Source organism: Ischnura elegans, chromosome 13 (assembly GCF_921293095.1).
Source record: "Ischnura elegans chromosome 13, ioIscEleg1.1, whole genome shotgun sequence".
Classification (NCBI taxonomy): Eukaryota; Metazoa; Arthropoda; class Insecta; order Odonata; family Coenagrionidae; genus Ischnura; species Ischnura elegans.
In genome coordinates this window covers 2239025-2258440 of record NC_060258.1, presented here as the reverse complement: position 1 = coordinate 2258440, position 19416 = coordinate 2239025, and the positions used below count along the sequence as shown (strand labels likewise).

At 38.8% G+C, this 19416-nt stretch overlaps 2 protein-coding genes across 2 annotated transcripts in view; both read right to left on the bottom strand.

Annotated features, from left to right (window-relative positions):
- LOC124170380 overlaps positions 1-19416 on the bottom strand; it is a 263025-nt gene that overhangs the window by 92152 nt on the left and 151457 nt on the right. The gene's annotated exons all lie outside the window — the stretch shown is intronic.
- Positions 2758-6875, bottom strand: LOC124170250. Its single transcript, XM_046548974.1, has 2 exons — positions 6841-6875; positions 2758-3823 (listed from the first exon to the last, which is right to left on the bottom strand). The coding sequence occupies exon 2, from the start codon at positions 3608-3610 to the stop codon at positions 3119-3121; it is 492 nt and encodes a 163-aa protein (XP_046404930.1). The 5' UTR covers positions 3611-3823; positions 6841-6875; the 3' UTR covers positions 2758-3118.

Sequence of the window (19416 nt, the reverse complement as noted above, 5' to 3'; positions counted from 1 at the left end):
CTTTATCTATTTTTTTCATTAAATTCACTGTGAAAAGGGCATATTTTGTTTATCTTTCCAAAGTCGTCGAAACATTCTTCATTCGATCGCCTCTCAGAGTAGTAACGCGGCGTACGCGGAACCCGGGGAACCAAATCTGTGCCCTCATTTCATTTACGCGACAAAAGTCTGGTTGTGGAGGGGCATCAATCGCTCTTCGACCGTGCGGTGTCATCGTCCGTCACGGCCGAACAGCACCACTTTTATTTAGCGGAACACCGACTCATCATCTCCGGTCAAATCCTGCGGGTAAGGCTTAAAGGTCTAGCCTGAAAAGGGAGGGGAGTGAATTGGGACCACTACAATATATAGATCTTAACAAAAGTAAAACTTCTGAAAGGCGTGAGCGAATAACATATAATTACACCGAAAATAAAGAAATAAAATAAAATTGTGCAACATATGAAAAAATCTAAAATCTCAAAATACCAACGTAATGAAAGCAGTGAATTTCATGTAAGAAACATGAAATTACTAAAAGACAAGTGAGTGTTAACATATGATAGCTGTGACAAGTGCAGGAAACAAAAGACTAATGAAGTTAACCCAACTGTACAAAAAATGAGAGGCTAGATGAAAATCTTATGAATGTAAACAATTTTCTTTTCAGGACTGGCTTCATCACGTCCTCCAAAGTATGTCAGACCAAATTCATCTCTGGAAGAAAATATTAGAAATTAATTTATCGCAACCGTGGAAAACTATGCAATCACAACCAAAATGCAATGTTAACATTAGGTCCAAATTCATAGTGAGATGAGATATTACCCCTTTAACAAAACGGCGATGGCAATAATTAAAGAAAAAGTTTTAAAATATTCTCAAACTAACCTCCGTTCTAAGAGAATCATTTATTTTAGTAATAAAAAAATGGCAAGACTAAAAACTGTGTGGAATTTTATATCACTAGATTGATGTCTTATGGATTTGAATATTGACAATCTTTTACTTCCTAATATTATATTACCTTATAATTTATTATATATCCCTCAGATAGGTGGAGTTTAATATTTTTAACAGTAAACATTTTAAAACTACGATATCTATGAGCATGTTATAGCAATAACACTCGTCATTTATTTTTAAATAACTGCACCTCGGAATATGGAGTAGAAGAATGTTAAACGAATCTTTATTGCTATGAAATTTGGTGAAACGGCTACGCTTTTCTTGCATAAAATAAAACTTCTCGTAGACAACATGGAACAAATTTTCAATATGTGCGAGAAGTTCCACTTCACCATCACTTATAAAAATATCTCCAATGAATGGCCCAATTTTGGTAAATCTTGAAAAACTAAATTACGAACAAATCTTTCAATTATTCAAAACTGCGTTGATATTTAAATTTACGAATAAACGATTTATATTCTAATGAAGCTTTTTTTAATGATTTTTAATATTTTGATTAAGACCATGACATACGTACAAATTCCACATAAGCACAACCATTATGTATTGGGAAAGGTTATTTTTAACATCTTAAACCAAATAGCAGCGACAAAAAGACTCCCGACTGTAATGCCAAGAAAAAGTGAATGTAATCTATCTCTTGATATTGTTTGTATTAGAATAGGAGCCAAAGGGAGGCGATAGAAAAGGACTGGAAATAATTGATGCAGTGGGAATATTGAGAGAGGGGAAGTACAAGTGTGAGGAATAGAGACAGAACTCACCCCCGCCTTGGGTAGCAGTGCAGGCATCACGTTTTTGGTGTAAAAGGAGAGGAGGAGAGGGACACTGTGCTGCAGGAAAGCTCTTGCTTCGATGGATTTTCTGTAAGTGAAAACACGAGGGACAACAGCGGCGAGGTAACATACCTTCGCCGACTATATCCTCCGATCCAATGCATAATCGACATACATATCAAATCCCCCTCCCCTCTTCCTCCTCTATAGCCCTCATCCACTCACACTCGCGTCCGACATCTCCCCTGCTATAAGGGTGAAGGTGATGGTGGATTTAGAATCTGAGAACATTGAAAGGATGAAGGAGAAGGTTGTGGATTTGGATGGGAGTCGGGTGAATGGGAGTGAATGGTGTTCATTTTGTGATTTTGAGAGTGAGACTGTGTATTTGGGTGCAGATGAATGTTCTGGTAATTGGGAGAAAATAATATGTGCTAATATAGCTTGGGCTCTCTCACAATTATCTCTGAAATTAGTTTTTGGTAATGAGGGGAGGCCATATAGCAAGGGAGATGTGGAACGAGAGCGTGAGTGGATAATAGCTCTGGAGGAGTTGGAGGAGAGGAGGAAGAGGGGAGAGGTGTTAGATTGGAATATCGATTATGCATTGGATGGGAAGACACTGAAGGCAAAGGTATGTTTGCTTGCGGCAGCTGTCCCTCCAATCATCACTTATTATGGATCCACAGAAGGAAGAGCTATCTTATAATGTCAGATCATTGATTAGCTCTTCCTTCTGTGAATCCATAATAAGTGATAATAAGAGGAACAGCTGTGGCAAGCCGACATACCTTTGCCTTCAGTGTCTTCCCATTCAATGCATGTTTGATACACAAATCTAATCCCTCTCCCCTCTTCCTCCTTTCCTCCGCCTCCTCTATAGCCCTCATCCACTCACGCTCTCGTTCCACATCTCCCCTGCTATACGGCCTCCCCTCATTATCAAAAACTAACTTGAGAGATAATTGTGAGAGGGCCCAAGCTAACTCAGTGCATACGAATTTCTCACTATTAAGCACCCAAATATATGGTCATACTCTCAAAATCGCAAAATGAACACCATCCGCTCCCATTCACCCGACTCCCATCCAAACCCACAACCTTCTCCTTCATTCTTTCAATTTCCTCGGATTCTGAATCCACGATCACCTTCACCCGATCATCCCCACTCAAAAACTTAATACTACACGAAGTACATTTATCTCCATCATACAGTCTCTCATACAATCTACGCATCACTTCCATTCCATTTCCATAAACTATCGTCGTCCTACGCAACATGGCGTCCACGCACTCCAACCTAGCCTTGGCTGGATCAGGTGGAGGAGTTCTCACGACAGACTCCCTTCCTAGTCCAAACTTGACTGAGGTCACATCCTCCACTGTTGACTTCACGGCCTCTTCCAAGCAACGCAACCCTGAGTCAAGTTCACAAATTCCGCCTTGAGTTCCTCCAGCGATGGGGTCAGATGTCGCGCAAGAGATTTCATCTCTCGCCTCAATGAGTCCACGGAGGATTTGAGAGATGCAATATCACATTCTGGGATAGCCACGGGTGTCACATGATCAGTGCTTCTACTCGAAGATGCTTCCAGATGACACAAAATCACTTGGTCTCTCCTGTGAACCAACGACACCAAATTCAGCACTTTTGCACGGTCCACATCATCAGGGAACTGCCGCACCATCGCCTCAGCCAAAGAAAATGCATTCCGTTGACTGTCATCTGTAATCTCTGTATGAGCCCCTCTTGCCAATAACTCCTGCACCCAATCGGCCTTACCAAGTCCCACCCCAAGGTGCAAGAGTTCTTTGCCGCGCGTGCCGTACATCCACATCTTCCAACATGTCCAATAGCTCCTTATGCTGGATGAATGAGCCATTCAGCAATCCAGAGAAGAGCCTCTCCACAGCAAATTGCTCTGCGCCGCTAGTAGAAATGTTGCTTGCCATTATTTCGAAAGAATGAAGTAATTACTTAAGAAAATGTTGGATTCAGGACACAGGGAGTTCCCAATGGGAACCAGGCGTGATGGTGTTGGTCAGCAAGGAGTAACACACGATATCAGCGTTGATACGAAAGGATGAAGTATTGACTGCAAAGAAACGGAATGAATAGGAAATTATTACCTTATAAGTTGTCAATAGCAGAGTGGGAACATAACAATTAAAGCATAAGCGTGACTTGAGAAAAAATACCTCGCTTACTATGCAACCAAGATTGAAAAGGAAAATGCCCCAGAATGGCATTCTTTAAATGCAATCACTCAAAGCGATCGTTTCTTCATGGAATAAACAATTCCGCTGGAGACAAAAATAGATACAGCGACGCTAAAAGGTACTTAGGACAGTTTTCTACGTGAAAGCAAGCGGGTGTACCGATCGTATACTATGGAACCTATAATTACAAGGGAAGCCAGGTTTATATGAAAATAGGGAAGATACTCATGAAAATCTATGATCTGACATTATAAGATGGGAAAATAGATGTGAAAAAGGAAAAAACAGAAATTAAAACAATGATTCATGTTCCTGAGTATCAACTTAATTTGAAACCCCCCAGCCTTAATTCCTAGTTGTGTCCATGTTGGTTTCATTCATTGAATGTATGCTTACGCCTGGTTATCCACCTCAGGGGCGCAGCTAGGGATTAAGGCTAGGGGCGGTTTCAGGCGCCACTAATATTGGGGTGCTTGAGATATTGCATACTCGCCAGGGTTAGTGGGAGGTACGGAGGCCTTCTGCCGGAAAAAAAGATATTATTGGTTCAAAATGGTATTTTTACGGCCTTATGAGGGATATTTTACTAATCGTCACATTATTCTGTAAGCAATATTAATCCAATTAAGTCAAATAGATTTAACTTAAAAATTTCTGTTAGCTCTGGGAGGGTTTTATCCCTCAAAACCCCCCTCCCTGCGCCACTGATCTTTCACTTCCTTCTCTCCTCTTAGAAATTCAAGTTACCTTTGCTCTTGGTTGTCCTCCCGTCTATACCATCAACTATATAATATAACTGCACTTAACCATCAGACTACAGACTCGATAGCGAAACCTTGAAAGATGTTGACAATGGAGAATAGCTCCGTTCAAAATATTCCCTCAGTCAAGAATAAATGCTGCTCTGCTTATCTCCCCCATATTTTTCTCTTATCTTCGGGGGTATTCTGGCCAGGTGAACAATCGCCGAGGGCCCCTACAAAACTCGCGTTTATCATGAAGCGAATATAAAATGTGTAATGCATACAAGCTGCTCTACTTACACCCCTTATATTTTTCTCTTGTCTTCAAAGGGAGTCTGGCCAGGTCGGCAAACGCTAAGGGCCCAAACAACACTCGCGTCAATTGTAAAGCTTATTTGAAAGGTCTATTAAAATAAAACTCCGATTGCCTGAACCTGACTCTTTTTTGGTGTAAGAAATTCTACTTTTCATTACCTATTTTATTTAACACATAGTGTCAAATGACCATATAAAAATTAAATGAAATGAAGGAGACAGATGACAGATGAGAACCTAAAATGTTTTCAAAAGGGTCATTCAAAAAGGTTAATTTAGATTTCAGTGCAAATTTCACTGGGCTGCTTCACTATATTGATAAAAGAACCATTATTCGAGGGAAGTTTATTTTCAAACTCTCATTTCTCAGCAAATACACCTTACAAGTGACAGGCAGGTACAGCACAGACATGGAAAGAGCGTGTCCTCAGCACCTCACGTGCACTATTCATTACTGACCATAAGTTCTTAGTTTAAAGGTAATGGGTACATTCTCATGAAATGCATAGCCTCAATTAATTCTCCCGCCAAGTGCGTGCTGCGGACATAAATCCAGAGAACTCGCCGAATGGCTTTAGCGGGTGCTTTCGATTTAGGCGACTCTCGCGTCACCTTGTGTTAACTCTAGTCAACTCCTAGCCAGCCACGAATGGAAAGCACCGTATGCGCAGTGGTTGATGCGCGTGGAACACGAGTTCAGAACACCGGAAAATTTATCCAAAGAGATCGATGTAAGTGATTCAGAATGAAGATCTGGAATGTTTTTTGTTTATATCATTGACCAATGTTGGATTCTGATCATTGGACATTTGGATTGCTCTCTTCACCGTTTAAAGTAAAACTTGTGCTGAAAATTGTCTTTTATTTTAGACAAACGAAGAGCAGTTTATAGCCTATGTAATTCGACTTAGTTATAGGCATGGCAGGTATATTTAAAAATAATATCACTCAAAATCACAAAATTTTAAAATAACAATAAGAATCATCACACAGTTGTATAATAACTACTGCAAATTTTAAAAAAATGCATTATTATCTCTGCATATAACCTATTTATTTAAATAGTCATACCTTGAACATATCGCACACTTGCCAATAACTTATTTAAAAAATGTTTCAACTCCAGTACAAAAATTGATCTCTTATGACAATAGTGTTATCTCCAATGCAGGTGAAAGGCGTGAAAACAACTATGCATGCGCAATTTCTCTGTCCGCTGTCTCAGACTCAGCTTCTCGTCAGAGTCAGTGTGAGCCCACCTTTATCGGCAACTCCAACAAATGGAAAGCAGAAAACACGACTTGTGTCGACGCATGTCAACTTGCGTCGACGAATGGAAAGCACCCAGCATTGAGAAGTCTTGACATTTATCCCGACAAAATATTTTTAATGCCTTGTGGCTTGAGTATGAAACAGTGTGAACCAGTATATCTATTCCATTCCCATACAAAACAAAAGAAGGTACTGCCAGACTTGAGAAAGTGTTCTGATCCATGACAGTGATTGTCTCCTTATAGCTGATGCAGCTCAACTACGCCTCGAGCTATTTCAACGGGACATTCTCGATCAACCGCGGTGTTACTCCGATCTAGTGCAGTGTGACTTCCACCTTCAAGTAAAAATGAAGACAAGAGGAAAGGGTTTTTACACGACGGTGAGCTTCAGGACAAAGGCGAATTTAATTGGAAATAATTCACGGCAACATCCTATGAAGAAGGTTTGGTAAAGCCCGTCCACAGGCACGACCAATTCCTCAATCTCTGATATTGGATGTCGCCGATAGTATTGGATAATTCGAAGAAAGGCGTAGAATAAATGAGTTTGCAATTACTTACCCAATAGGTTAGTCAGTCTGGTTTTGATCGAATTTCGCTCCTCTCTTAGCTATTCTATTCCCAATGCAGAGAAGACAATCCTGAAACGAAAAAAATTACGTCTGTTACCGACTTGGGAAAATTGTTATACTCGTATGAAGCAAACCATTCTTTAATGCCTTTTTAAGCTTACATAAATCTCAATAAAAATTGATGGAAAATACTTCTAAGATAACAGGAATTGAATAAAAAAATGGCGGATCAATTGGTCAGACACAACTTGAGAGAGATCTGCTCGTGCTGTTGCATAGGGTGAGGCCTGTGTACTCACAGAGAACGGTCTTATCTAATCTTTTGTGACGCATAAAGAATTGAAGTGTAGGGATTGCCAAATAACGATACTACCAGTCAATGCTAGGGCGAAAATAGTTGAGATTTTCTTAACTGAAAATGACGAATTAGAAGGATAGATATCACTCTTAACCGTTTTTCTTCGGATTGGTAGACAGTTTTGCGAAATTATTGAGATGTGGGATCACGAGATGAAGATGATGGCAATGGATTTTTAGCTGAACTCACTGGTTAGCCTCTATCCCCACGGACAATGAAGATACGAAAGCTGCTAGTCTTTTTGCTCACAATTCATCAGTGAAGCGAACTATTGGCAGAGAACTGCAAAACCTTTTTTACCAGAACAACGATTTAAATCCAAACGTAAGCAAGTTTTATTAAACAACCGCATTTAATAATAATAACCACAACAAACTTAAAGTTTCGATTTAAGTGATTACACATAAACTGTAGTGACAGAAAAATTTGTTGGCTGGTACCTGTTTGTTGATATAATTGTATTCAACATAATGAGAAGATAATCCGCGACATGGTTTAGCTGTTTTAGGATTTTAGCGAGACGAACGAAGAACAATGGATTTTTGTATGCATGGCTTCATAAATGAAAGTATTGCGAATCTAACTGGGTCCTCTAATAAATAATAATAAAAGTTAATTTTTAAAACTTTCATGTCCTTATTACTCAAAAGTATGAAGATTGCGATGATTATTGACACTTAAAACAGTCATTGTAAAAGTATTCAGAGTTAAAAAAACGCATCCGTCTCTCAAATCGCATGCCAAAATTCTATCTGAATTTAAAAGCCAAGGATAGTCAGCTCATAAGAACTGGCTAATGATGGACTCTGATTAATACGGTCTATAGATCTCAAAAACTATTTTTACGCGCATTCTTTACGATTAGACTATTTCCCATGAGTATAAAACTGAAATTTTTTTAATAGAGTTTCGGAATATCGTATTAAGTCTGTAAACTTTCGAACAATTATGGTATAGACGGTGGCGAAAAACTTTCTATGGATATAACACAAGAATTATTTTCTCTGCATTCTTACCATACATTAAGTTCAAACTCTGTTGATCGGTTGTATTAGATTTAATCTTGCACTTGAAAGGCATGCTTATTTTAAGTAAAGCAATCACGCTGTTATGCGGAATAAACTTATATGGAATAAATAATGCAACTTATATGGAATGCGTTTTCAAATACTTACCCAATAGAAAAGACAATTCCGTTGAAATCGGTATTCGCTCCTTCCTCGGCTCTCCTATTCCCATTGCAGAATTGGCAATCCTGAAACGTAAAGTACTTCTGTTACTGACATGGGAAAATTATTTCACTTTCATGAAGTAAACCTCGTCTTTCGATGCCTTTTTATACTTACAGAAACCTCAATCCAAAATGATGGACTAATTCTTCTCAGACAACAGGATTTGACCCCAATATGGCGGATTGGTTCCTCAGATGCAACTCAAAAGAGATATGCTCGTCCTATGGCTCAGGAAGAGGCCTTTATACCCAAAGAGAGCGAGCGGGCTTATCTAATATTTTGTGCCTTATAAAAAATAGAGGTGAAGGGATTGCAAATTTGAAAATAATGCCAATCAACGCTCGGGCAAAATAATTGCGATTCTCTCGGCTGAACTTAGTGGATAAGAAGGATAAATATTATTTATAACTTTTTTTTTCATCGGATTGGTTGCGGATCTTCTGCGAGATTTTTTATATATGGGATCACGAGATGAAGATGAAGGTAATGGATTTTAAGCTGACCACTCAAGGGCGGCCTAAGCTTCCCAATTACGCCACGGAAGGCTGGCAACTGAAAAATTAAAACCCGTCTTTGAAAATTGTTGACGATTCACTAGCTCGCTTCGCCTTCGCAGAAAAACGTATTCCAGTTGGATTTTCTCCGCGTTTAGGCAGCAGTGCGCAGGCTATTGCGCATTGGTTTCCGTTAATGGGAAGCTTAGGTATGCTGGAAGCAGACATGCAGGATTAGCTGAATTGGGAGTGATGATTGCCATTAGTTTCATCGTAAAATATTATTTTGAATTTTTATTCGTAATTAACTCGAATTTTTTCTCAAAACAAGACAAATTTTAAACTCTAAATTAGATTACAATCACATATGGCCATGGATTACCATAACACACATCCGCCATCGGTATTACCAGATGAATACAGTGTGAGATCTCCTTGCTAGTGACTATGGTCGCCTTAATACCAATTTTTATTATATAATTGTGCCCTCATGATTGCGTTCAACCTATTTGGATAACATGTCTGGTAGTAGCTATTTTAGCAATGACCCTACAAACACAAAAAAGATCAAATCTGTATTTTAGGGAGATTTCATAATACATCAAATCTAGATTTCCAAATCCTTTTTAAATACGGATTAAATCTGTTTCCGAAGTTTCTGCGCCACAAGCGGCGCTAGCGTCGATGACGTGATTTTGCAAAATGGCCGAAACATTAGTGATGAACTGTGAAAGTGTGTTTTGTTATTGTTACTAAACGACTGGTTTTGACCGACACGAGCTGCATATGGTTTATTTGCTCCATTATCTGTTATATTTTTCCTTAATATCCATCGATTGCATAAGTATCGTATTTGCACCTCACAGTAACCTGGATCTTCCGTATGTAGTGAACTTTATCATTCAATATACATGCATAGTTTTTTAAAACCATAATCCATTACGTTGGTGCACATTTATCTATTACGTTGGTTCATTATGAGCTTCATTTTATGACTGTATCGTAATGTTTCAATTTGTGAAGTGCCTCTGAAAATAGCAACGAGGGATGGTCTTGTCAACAAAAACGACGACGAGGAGAAATTTTTCGTTTCTCAATGTTATTCGGTGGGCTTATTGAACTCTGAAGTCTGAACTCGGTTTCCATAATTCCCTTCAGATTCCTTCTTTTGAACCTGGTTTCTCCATTAACTTTTTTCTTGCTAAGCCCATGGTTGAACTGTGCTTTTAGTGTCCTCAGGTATGTTAACTTCAATGGCTTTGTTATTATGAACTTGTTTTCTAACTGAACCTTGCAATATAAAAATTTTATCATTTCTCTCCCTAAAAATTCACTAGAGTGACCGTTATTGGGCCCATGGTTAAACTGTGACTTCAATGGGCTCACTTATATTGACTTAAATGGCTTTGTTTTTATAAATCTGCTTTCTATCTTAACCTTGTATTGTAAGCATTTATCTCTGCCGTGAGTGTCGTCATGTTTGTTGATTTCAATGCCTTTGTTTTTATTGATCTGCTTTCTCCCTGAACTAGTACTTTAAAAATTTATTTTATATTGACTGCAAAGCCTTTCACTTTATCCACCTGCCACTTTTCTATGTAGTATATTGTGTTTATCTTTCCTCCCTTTCTGGCTGTGGCAGGCCAGTGCAAGGGGCAGGAGGAGGCAAATGATGCTCAACATCAATTAGATTCATAGTAATTTGGAATTCATACATAATGATAATAAAAAATACTTGTGATTTTTTAATAAAGCATCAATTACTCTATCTCATGTTTTTTAATCCATATTATTAACCTTTTTCCTCAAGTCAGTGTATTATTGCGAAGTGGTTACTTAATGTATTTTTCCACCTAAAAATCTATGACATTGATATGGGCACATTAAAAGCTAGTTGAATTAATAAATTATTAATTTCACTTTAATTTGAAATGCTTGGAATTTGTATGTGATATAAATAGATATTTGTACCTTTTTAATAAAATATCAATTATTATGAGTCATGTTTTCTCAATCCAAATAAACAATCTTTTTCCTTCAAGTCAGTTTATTATCGCATAGTGGTTAGTTAATTTTTAAAGATTTTGCTTATTGGGTGCTTGATGATATAATTATTGTTGAAGCTAAGGGGTGAATAGGTAGAGATCTTATTGTGGTGGTCAGAGGGTTTTCCCTTCAGGGAAGCTTCCTCAATATATTTCATTAATTGTAACGCAAAGGTTTCTTGATAAAAGTTCAAATGAAAAGCAGTACTATAATGTATCCCTGGAAAATCTAGATACTGAAATCTGGATTTAATCCCTGAAAAATCTGTATTGTGGGGCAAGATATTTCATGTATTAAATCTAGATATAATATGAGAAAAAGAGGACATAGCAACACCTTTGCAACAGATTAAATCTTGATATAATTGAGATTTCGTGGATTTCAAAATACGTGTTTAATACAGATTTAATCCTTTCTGTGTTTGTAGGGGATAATCATAAATAAATTTTCTGATGACATTTCACTTTACTTGTTTTCACTGTCCGTACGTAATTGGCTATTCTTCATGTAGTTGGAGTTAGAAAAAATCATAGCTGCAATAATGCATAGGCAAGTTCAATCACTGATGATACATGATTAACGGCTCTATTATTACCATATTTACATTTCAAAAAAATCGTCTGCTAAGAAGATAATTTTGACGAAATATATGGCACTAAAATGCAAAAAGAGCATAGGTATTTTGCGTAGTGGCGACGACTCCATGGGGACTGAGGGGGCCCGATCCCCGTCCAAAAATTTGTTATAGGTGTAAGAAAAAAATGTCTCAAGCTTTTCTATTTTCCCCGGAGAGTCCAGATATTGAGATTCGAGTTAAATAACCCCTGCCGGGTTCTAATATTGCTTTAATGACTCTTCTAAAATGCTTAAAAACTTAAAACTCATTACTTATAAAATTTCCCGGGGCAAGACCGCCATTTTGACCCCTCCCAATATTTTTTATAAGTAGGCAACCCTAATTGTGCGATAAACTCGAAATAATAAGACGACCTGCTCCAGGGACAATTTTCATGAGCCGACACGTTTCGCCATTCATATGTTTTCGCAATGCCATTGAGAACCTCTATATTTCTCGTTTCTTTGCATTACACAAATGAGGCTCCGAATACGCCAAATGGAACTCGGCAGCCCGCGAGTTAAAAAGAGTTTATCTCTGATTTTTGAGATATTTACGATATTTACCTACTCTGCTGTTATGTTGGCAGCCTGCGCGCTGTGAGTAGTGTTATGTTGGCAGCCTGCGCGCTGTGAGTCATGTGGGCAGCCTGCGCGCTGCCGAGTGTTACGTCCGGGCAGAGGGCTGTTCGGGCGGTTGACGAGTTGAGAGAGGTCGAAGTCTTTCGTTACTCATGTCTGTGAGACCCAAAGTGAAATAAAGTCTAAAAGCCAAAGTGTAAGATTGTTCTTCTTGTAGACAGCTTCCTTCGATATAATATCTGGCGACGAGGAAAACTGGCGAACGTGTGCTATCTCTCAACAGTAATATCCATGTTAAAAGAGCGTGATTGTAATTGAGGTTTTTTTAGTCATGTCGAAACCTCCTATATTTGAACCCGGAATCGAGGACTTTGATTCCTTCGTGGAAAGACTGAGTTATTCTTTCTCATAAATGGCACCGAAGACAGACTCAAGAAAGGTCATTTCTGTGTGAATCTGAATCCGGGCGTTTATGCAGAGTTAAAAATTTTATTAGCTCCAGTAGATTTCGCTAAGGCTACATATTATCAGTGTGTGCAGGCTTTGAGTACTAGGTATAAAAAGATAAGTAAGGTTATACCTGAGCGTTAAAAGTTCAATTCTCGTAAGCAACAATCATGGGAATCCTTACAAGACTATGTTTCTGAGATCAAGCGTTTATCAACGAAGTGCAACTATGGCTCGTTCCTGGATCAAGCATTGCGTGACAGGCTGGTGTCGGGTCTACGGAACACGTCTATGGTAAGTCGTCTATTATCAGAGAAGGACACAATGTCATTCGACGAGGCTTGCAGTATTATTTTCGAGATGGAAGCGGTAGAGCAGTCAACATTGGTGATGGCCGGTTCGAGTTCTGACTCTTTTATGGTTTCCTCCAAGTCTGAGGGTTCTCCTTCATTTGAACGTGTTGCCGCGAGGAAGAGTTTTCGTTCTCCCGTGAGGTCGACGTCATACCAGTCGAGGAGGGGGTCATCGCCGAGACGAGGGTCTCCATTCCGGGGGCGTTCGCCATCACCTAGTCAACGCTCGGAAGGAGGTCAGAAGAAGAGGTGCCAGTATTGCTATTCCAGACATACTCCAGATAAGTGTCCAGCTAATAAGTGGTTGTGTTACAATTGTGAATGTCAAGGTCATACAGCTGAATTCTGTGGCAAGCAACAAGTGAATTTTGTTGTTACTGGAGTCAATGTATCTGTGAATGTGTTAAAGTCTCAGTCTGATTCATTATTTGTGAATATTGTTATTAACGGTAAATCTGTGCGGTTCCTTGTTGATACTGGGAGCTCTATTTCGATTTTGAGTTATGATGTTGCAAAGGAATTGCAGTTATTGTCGAAAATGTTGCCCTACTATGGTACTATAAAAGGTGTTGGGAATCACTTATTAGATGTGATTGGAAAGTGTGAGGTTAGTATTTGCTACGGCAAGTTGAGTACAATATTTTCCGCTGTAATTATAAGAAATGACTTAACACCGAATACTTAACAAAAGACATTACTACAATAATAATGGGCATATCCCAGATTCAAGCTATTACAAATTTAAGCAAAGTTTGAGTCGGAATACCTATTCGGTTTCCTTATGACTCGTCCAGACCTCCGCAATTCGTTTTGTGTCTCCTTATAATCATTCACCTCACATTGCTCACTCTCACCACTGTCGGGTCTCAAAAAAAAAGTTACATTTAAGAGTGGTTTAATTGATGAAAAGGTCACAGAACACAGGAAATCATTCAAAATATTTGAGGTAGGCCAAGTAGTATGGGTTAACCCTAATAAAAAGCAAGAATTTGGTGTCAAATTCGAATTGGGAAAGGTTATAGAGAAGGTTAGCAATTTTGTTTATATAGTAAAATTGTCCAATGATGTTGTGGTTAAAGTACATGTAAATCAGCTCAGAGAATTTTATGATAATGCCCAGCTACGCAATTCTCTGGCCGCTAAAGTTCGCAATTTGCAAACTAGTAGTGATGAGAGTGAGCAATGTGAGGTGAATGATTATAAGGAGACACAAAACGAATTGCGGAGGTCTGGACGAGTCATAAGGAAACCGAATAGGTATTCCGACTCGAACTTTGCTTAAATTTGTATTAGCTTGAATCTGGGATATGCCCATTATTATTGTAGTAATGTCTTTTGTTAAGTATTCGGTGTTAAGTCATTTCTTATCTAGTCAGTCTGTTAAAATATAAACCAATCTTGTCATTTGTTTTATTGTATCTTTTGTCAGGTTGACAGTTATCATGTCGATTGTCATTTTGCTATTGTTTTATTATTTGTCAACTAAGAGGGGAGAGTAGTGTTATGTTGGCAGCCTGCGCGCTGTGAGTAGTGTTATGTTGGCAGCCTGCGCGCTGTGAGTAGTGTTATGTTGGCAGCCTGCGCGCTGTGAGTCATGTGGGCAGCCTGCGCGCTGCCGAGTGTTACGTCCGGGCTGAGTGCTGTTCGGGCGGTTGACGAGTTGAGAGAGGTCGCAGTCTTTCGTTACTCATGTCTGTGAGACCCAAAGTGAAATAAAGTCTAAAAGCCAAAGTGTAAGATTGTTCTTCTTGTAGGCAGCTTCCTTCGACATAATAGTTTCGTCGTTACTACGACATTTTCAAGTGTGAAAGCATGAATTGCATGCATGAATTTTCACACTTGAAAATGTCGTTGTAACGACGAAACGCGTTGTGTCAAATAAATATATAAGTGGAAATATTGCAATGTGTCATTTCAATAATATAGGACTCTAGCTGAATATTTGTAACTTATGTGATACAACGCTGAATGTAGGAGGATTGTGTCCTGTTTTAGTGCAATTTACCTATGTTGTCTCTAGATGAAAGATTCATTAAATTTCTCCTCGTTTCCAGAAATCACTCTTTATTTATGTAATTTTTGAATATAATGCAACTGCATATTATCACACATAAATGGTATAAAAGGTACGAATATATGTGCACAATATGCAACTATACGGAAGCCCACATCAATGGTATAAAATGTGCATAATGTGTACATAAAAGGTGCATATAAATGGTATAATATATGCATATATGTAGCCACATCAGTGGTATAAAATGTACATAAAAGGAGTATATAAATGGTATATGTGGGCATAATATGCGCATATATTTTAGGCCACACCCATGGTATATATTGTGCATAATATACGCATAAAAGGTGCATATAAATAGTATATATGGGTATAATATGTGCATATATATAGCCACATCCATGGTATAATTGTGCATAATATGTACATAAAAGGTATAATATGTGCATGTATATATAACCACATCAATGGTGTAAATCTTGCATAGTATGTACATAAAAGGAGCATATAAATGGTATAATGTCCTCATATATTCCGTATATATGCAAACATTATGCCATTCCATCAGTGCATATATTCCACATATTATGCGCATATATCGCAATTTATGAGGGCATTATACCATTTATATGCACATATTATGTACATTTTATGCACCATTTACACCATTGTGGTGGCATTATATTCGCATAAAATTTGAATATTATGTGCATATTATTCACTTTGTGCTGTGTGGGTATAATTTTGAAAAAGTGATCATCTAAAGTAGTCACGTATGAGTAATCAATAATCTCATACTCAGTGCAGTGAAGTGCCACTGGCAAAATAATTCTATTTGTGGTGTTCCTATCCCGCAATTTGGGATGACTTGATGCGAGTTCGTCCTATCTCCATTTCGTACTCTATCTCCCTTTCACACAATCACAAGCTTAAATAACTAATAATAAGGAAATGTAACAAATAAATGCAAAAGACAAATAAATCCATATAACTTGTAAAAAATATTAAATGAGAAAGGAAATGCTTCGACCGGCAAGTTCACTCACCAAGTGTCCTTACCGTAGAAGTCATATTCTCTCTCCACATCTCGAAATTTCAAGCTTAACTCACTAATAATAAATCATGACAACAACAAATGCAATAAAATACCTTTCACTTGCCGCCCGATTTCTTCACCGAGGAGTCTCGTGGCGAACATCGGATCTGAAACGTAATCAAAGAGAGAATAGGAGGCCGAGCATGCATACGGTGGCAGGACGGTCCGGGAAGGACGGCCGGCCGGATTGTCGGCAGTGGGGATGTACCGCCAGGTCACGTGACGTTACTTATCCTTTATTAGTTTCAAAAACAAGAATACAATTTCCGTTACATAAAATATAATACCCTTTCCTTTCTCCAAGGCGTGAACAACAGATTGATTATCAGAGTGAACAATTATCTCAGAGGATTTAGGAAGGACAGTGATGGCGTGGATAGCCGCCATTAAGGCCGCCCAGCATTCCGCCTCGTAAATGCTTAACTGCTCCGGCAGACTCCAAATTTCGGTGATCTGTAATGTCGGGATGGTCCATGCCACCTGAAAGGGAGTGGCGTCCGCAAACACGTCGAATATCAGGGTATAACAGGTGAAGTCCCTCTGAGATTGCCACACGCCTTCATCCCACTGTATTATTGCCCACTTACTATTTCGAGTCACGATATCTTTAATGAGGAAGTAGGGCAAACTAAGAATACACGCACACCATGATACGAAGCCCGCCGCCTTCGGGATATCCACTTGCCGAACTCTAGGTACCACAGACATAATATAATGGACGCTTTAGGGGGGAGTTACCCTAATATTAACGTCCCTTAGATTCCGTCCCTTACTCTAGCCTCTGGACTATCACCTAACCCTATCACAGCCCAAATCCACAATCAACTTCTTGCATTACTGGTACCATTTTTCAAGTATACCTTGCCTTTGATTTTCTATGACTTATCTTCTAAAAAAAGGACTACATTTTTTAAGCACTGTGGAATTTTTAACGTATTTCTCTACCGTTAATTACATCAAATACAGTAAATATAAAGTTAAGTGACTATAAGTCCGGAAGTCCGTTATTTTTTAACCCTTTCGAGATGGCGGAGTTTTCGTCTTAGCATGACTGCTGCACTGAGTCCCAAGAGACTCTTCTTTCTCGTGGTACGGAGCATTTTTGGAGGACATTCGTTAAGAAGGGTCTCGCTGAACCTTTTTCGACCCCTCCACGCAGGGACTTTGCATTATCTCGGACACCGAGAGTAGTTGTGCTCCCTCCTTTCCGGGTTAACGACCATGCCTGCGGCATGGGTTCGCGGTCAACTTATGTATTGCTTATATGTATTTAGCAAATGGATAATTGTTGCTTGCACGTAAATTACAGACTTTGAATTGTATTCCTCATTATTATCTGAGCATTGTCAAATTTTAAACGAAGTTCTAAGGCCATTATTAACGCATTTAACGCAGCAAAAATTTCCATGTTGATTTTTATAGGGTATCCGCTCCCGGTATAGATTAGAGGGTCCGGGTACCTGTTCCCGGATTCCGAGGGTTAAACCTAAATCCCGAAGCGTTGGGTCCCGAGACAAAGACGTCGTAAACCACGACCGTCCTAAAGGGGGGAAGCTGGAAAACGTATATATACGGCTTTTGTTCTCCTGGCCGGGTAAATCTCACACGTACATATACGGCCGTGGTCTCCCGGGTCAGGAAACGTCCACACGTATATATACGTGTACAGTAGGGAAAAGGTTAACGCTGTAATTTATCTTAAAAATTGCTTGCGCACAGAATAAGACGAAAAATTCATTTCAAAGGATAAACATTTGTAGTATGCAGAAATATATATCGTATAACGAACTATTGGCAATGTAACCACTTTGCATCTGATTCCTGCGGTGAGGATGGTCGTAATTTAAATGAGTGGGAGGATCGGGTTTAATCGCAGGGGAGTTGCCCCAAAGGACTCGATAACCTGGGTCTCAGGCCGGGCCTAAATGTTTCCGACAATTATGGCATGTCGGACGGAGCCATCATTTCTGTTGAAAAAACAGCGACAGCTATACCCGACGTCTCGTGCTCTGCGTTTAAAGCTGCCCGTCGGCTCCACCCCGGGTTTGGCGCGAATAGGAAAGAAATGACTAATCTTTAATTCGGTTTAAGATTTCTAATTCGGTTCCGTTGTCATTACGTTCGTTATGCTTAGCATAGTCAGAAACAGAGTTGAAGGTAGAGGTACTTCTTAAGCTTTTCTTTCGCACGTAAATTCAAGGATCAAAAGTCATTTCCCAATTTAAATGAAAAAGAGGCTGCGAATGGAGATGGTGAGAGGCGAAATTCAGAAAATCTTTTAGGCGATAGGAAGCATACCATGAAAAGATGAGAGTAATCCATTGCGGTTTATCTGATATTGATCACGACTTAATAATAATAAACTTAAGTTGTGTAAAAGAAACATTTTGGAGAACTGTAGTTATCATACATTTAAGGTACTTATGTTTTCATAAAAAATAACTTTAAGATTATTACCTACTAGAAGTGTATTTCGTAAGGGATATACATTGTTCTTAAGCTCAAGTATGAGAAGACCGCTTACCTGTCAGACCCTTTTAACTCCGCCATAGAAATAAATTCTGGATTCGCCAGCGATCAACCAGCTTTTCAGCTACATAACGGTTACTCACCTGAATACGAGCCATCTGAAACAAAAGGCTCCGTTTCAGCGTTTTGTAGACAAATTTTGATTTTATTAAATTCACCAACGAAATCGTAAATTCTTACGGTTAAAGAATATAGAGTAATTTAGTGGAGTAAAATATGTAGTTCACGCAACTGTTATTTTTCTCCTGTGCAGAGCCGAATGAGCGCAAAATATCGTATTGCATGCAAATAAAATTTAGATAAATGGATCATTCGATCCCAGAGATGAATGTAGATCTAAACTCATCGCTGGGATAAAAGCCTTTTCAATTACTCACAACAGAAGAACAAAAATTAAACAAATACAATTAGCGTCCCAAGCATATAGGTACTAGGGTCTCTTCAAATTCACACCAACAATAAGACATTCGCGATTGATTCATACAAAGTGAATAAAAGACACGATTACTTAGCGATTCAAATAACCCATTATTCAATGCGAAAGACAGTGGGTCGTCAATCACTCAGGCTTCCGGTATAATAATATCAATATTAGATCAAACGGTTATGCAAAGCTGGTAAAATCCTGGGCCAGCTGATAAACTACAATATATCATTACCAATAAGTGGAGGAATGCGCTTGGGGGAATACGCTTTGGAAACGGGGATTTAAGTTAGAAGCGGCTTCGCTATGTTGATGAATCACTTCAGCACTGAAATGGCGATTCAAAATATTGTAGCAGCAATTCATTTGAAA

Excerpts from the sequence above, each read along its gene's own strand:
- LOC124170250 (XM_046548974.1), bottom strand. The coding sequence starts at position 3,610 with ATGGCTCATTCATCCAGCATAAGGAGCTATTGGACATGTTGGAAGATG.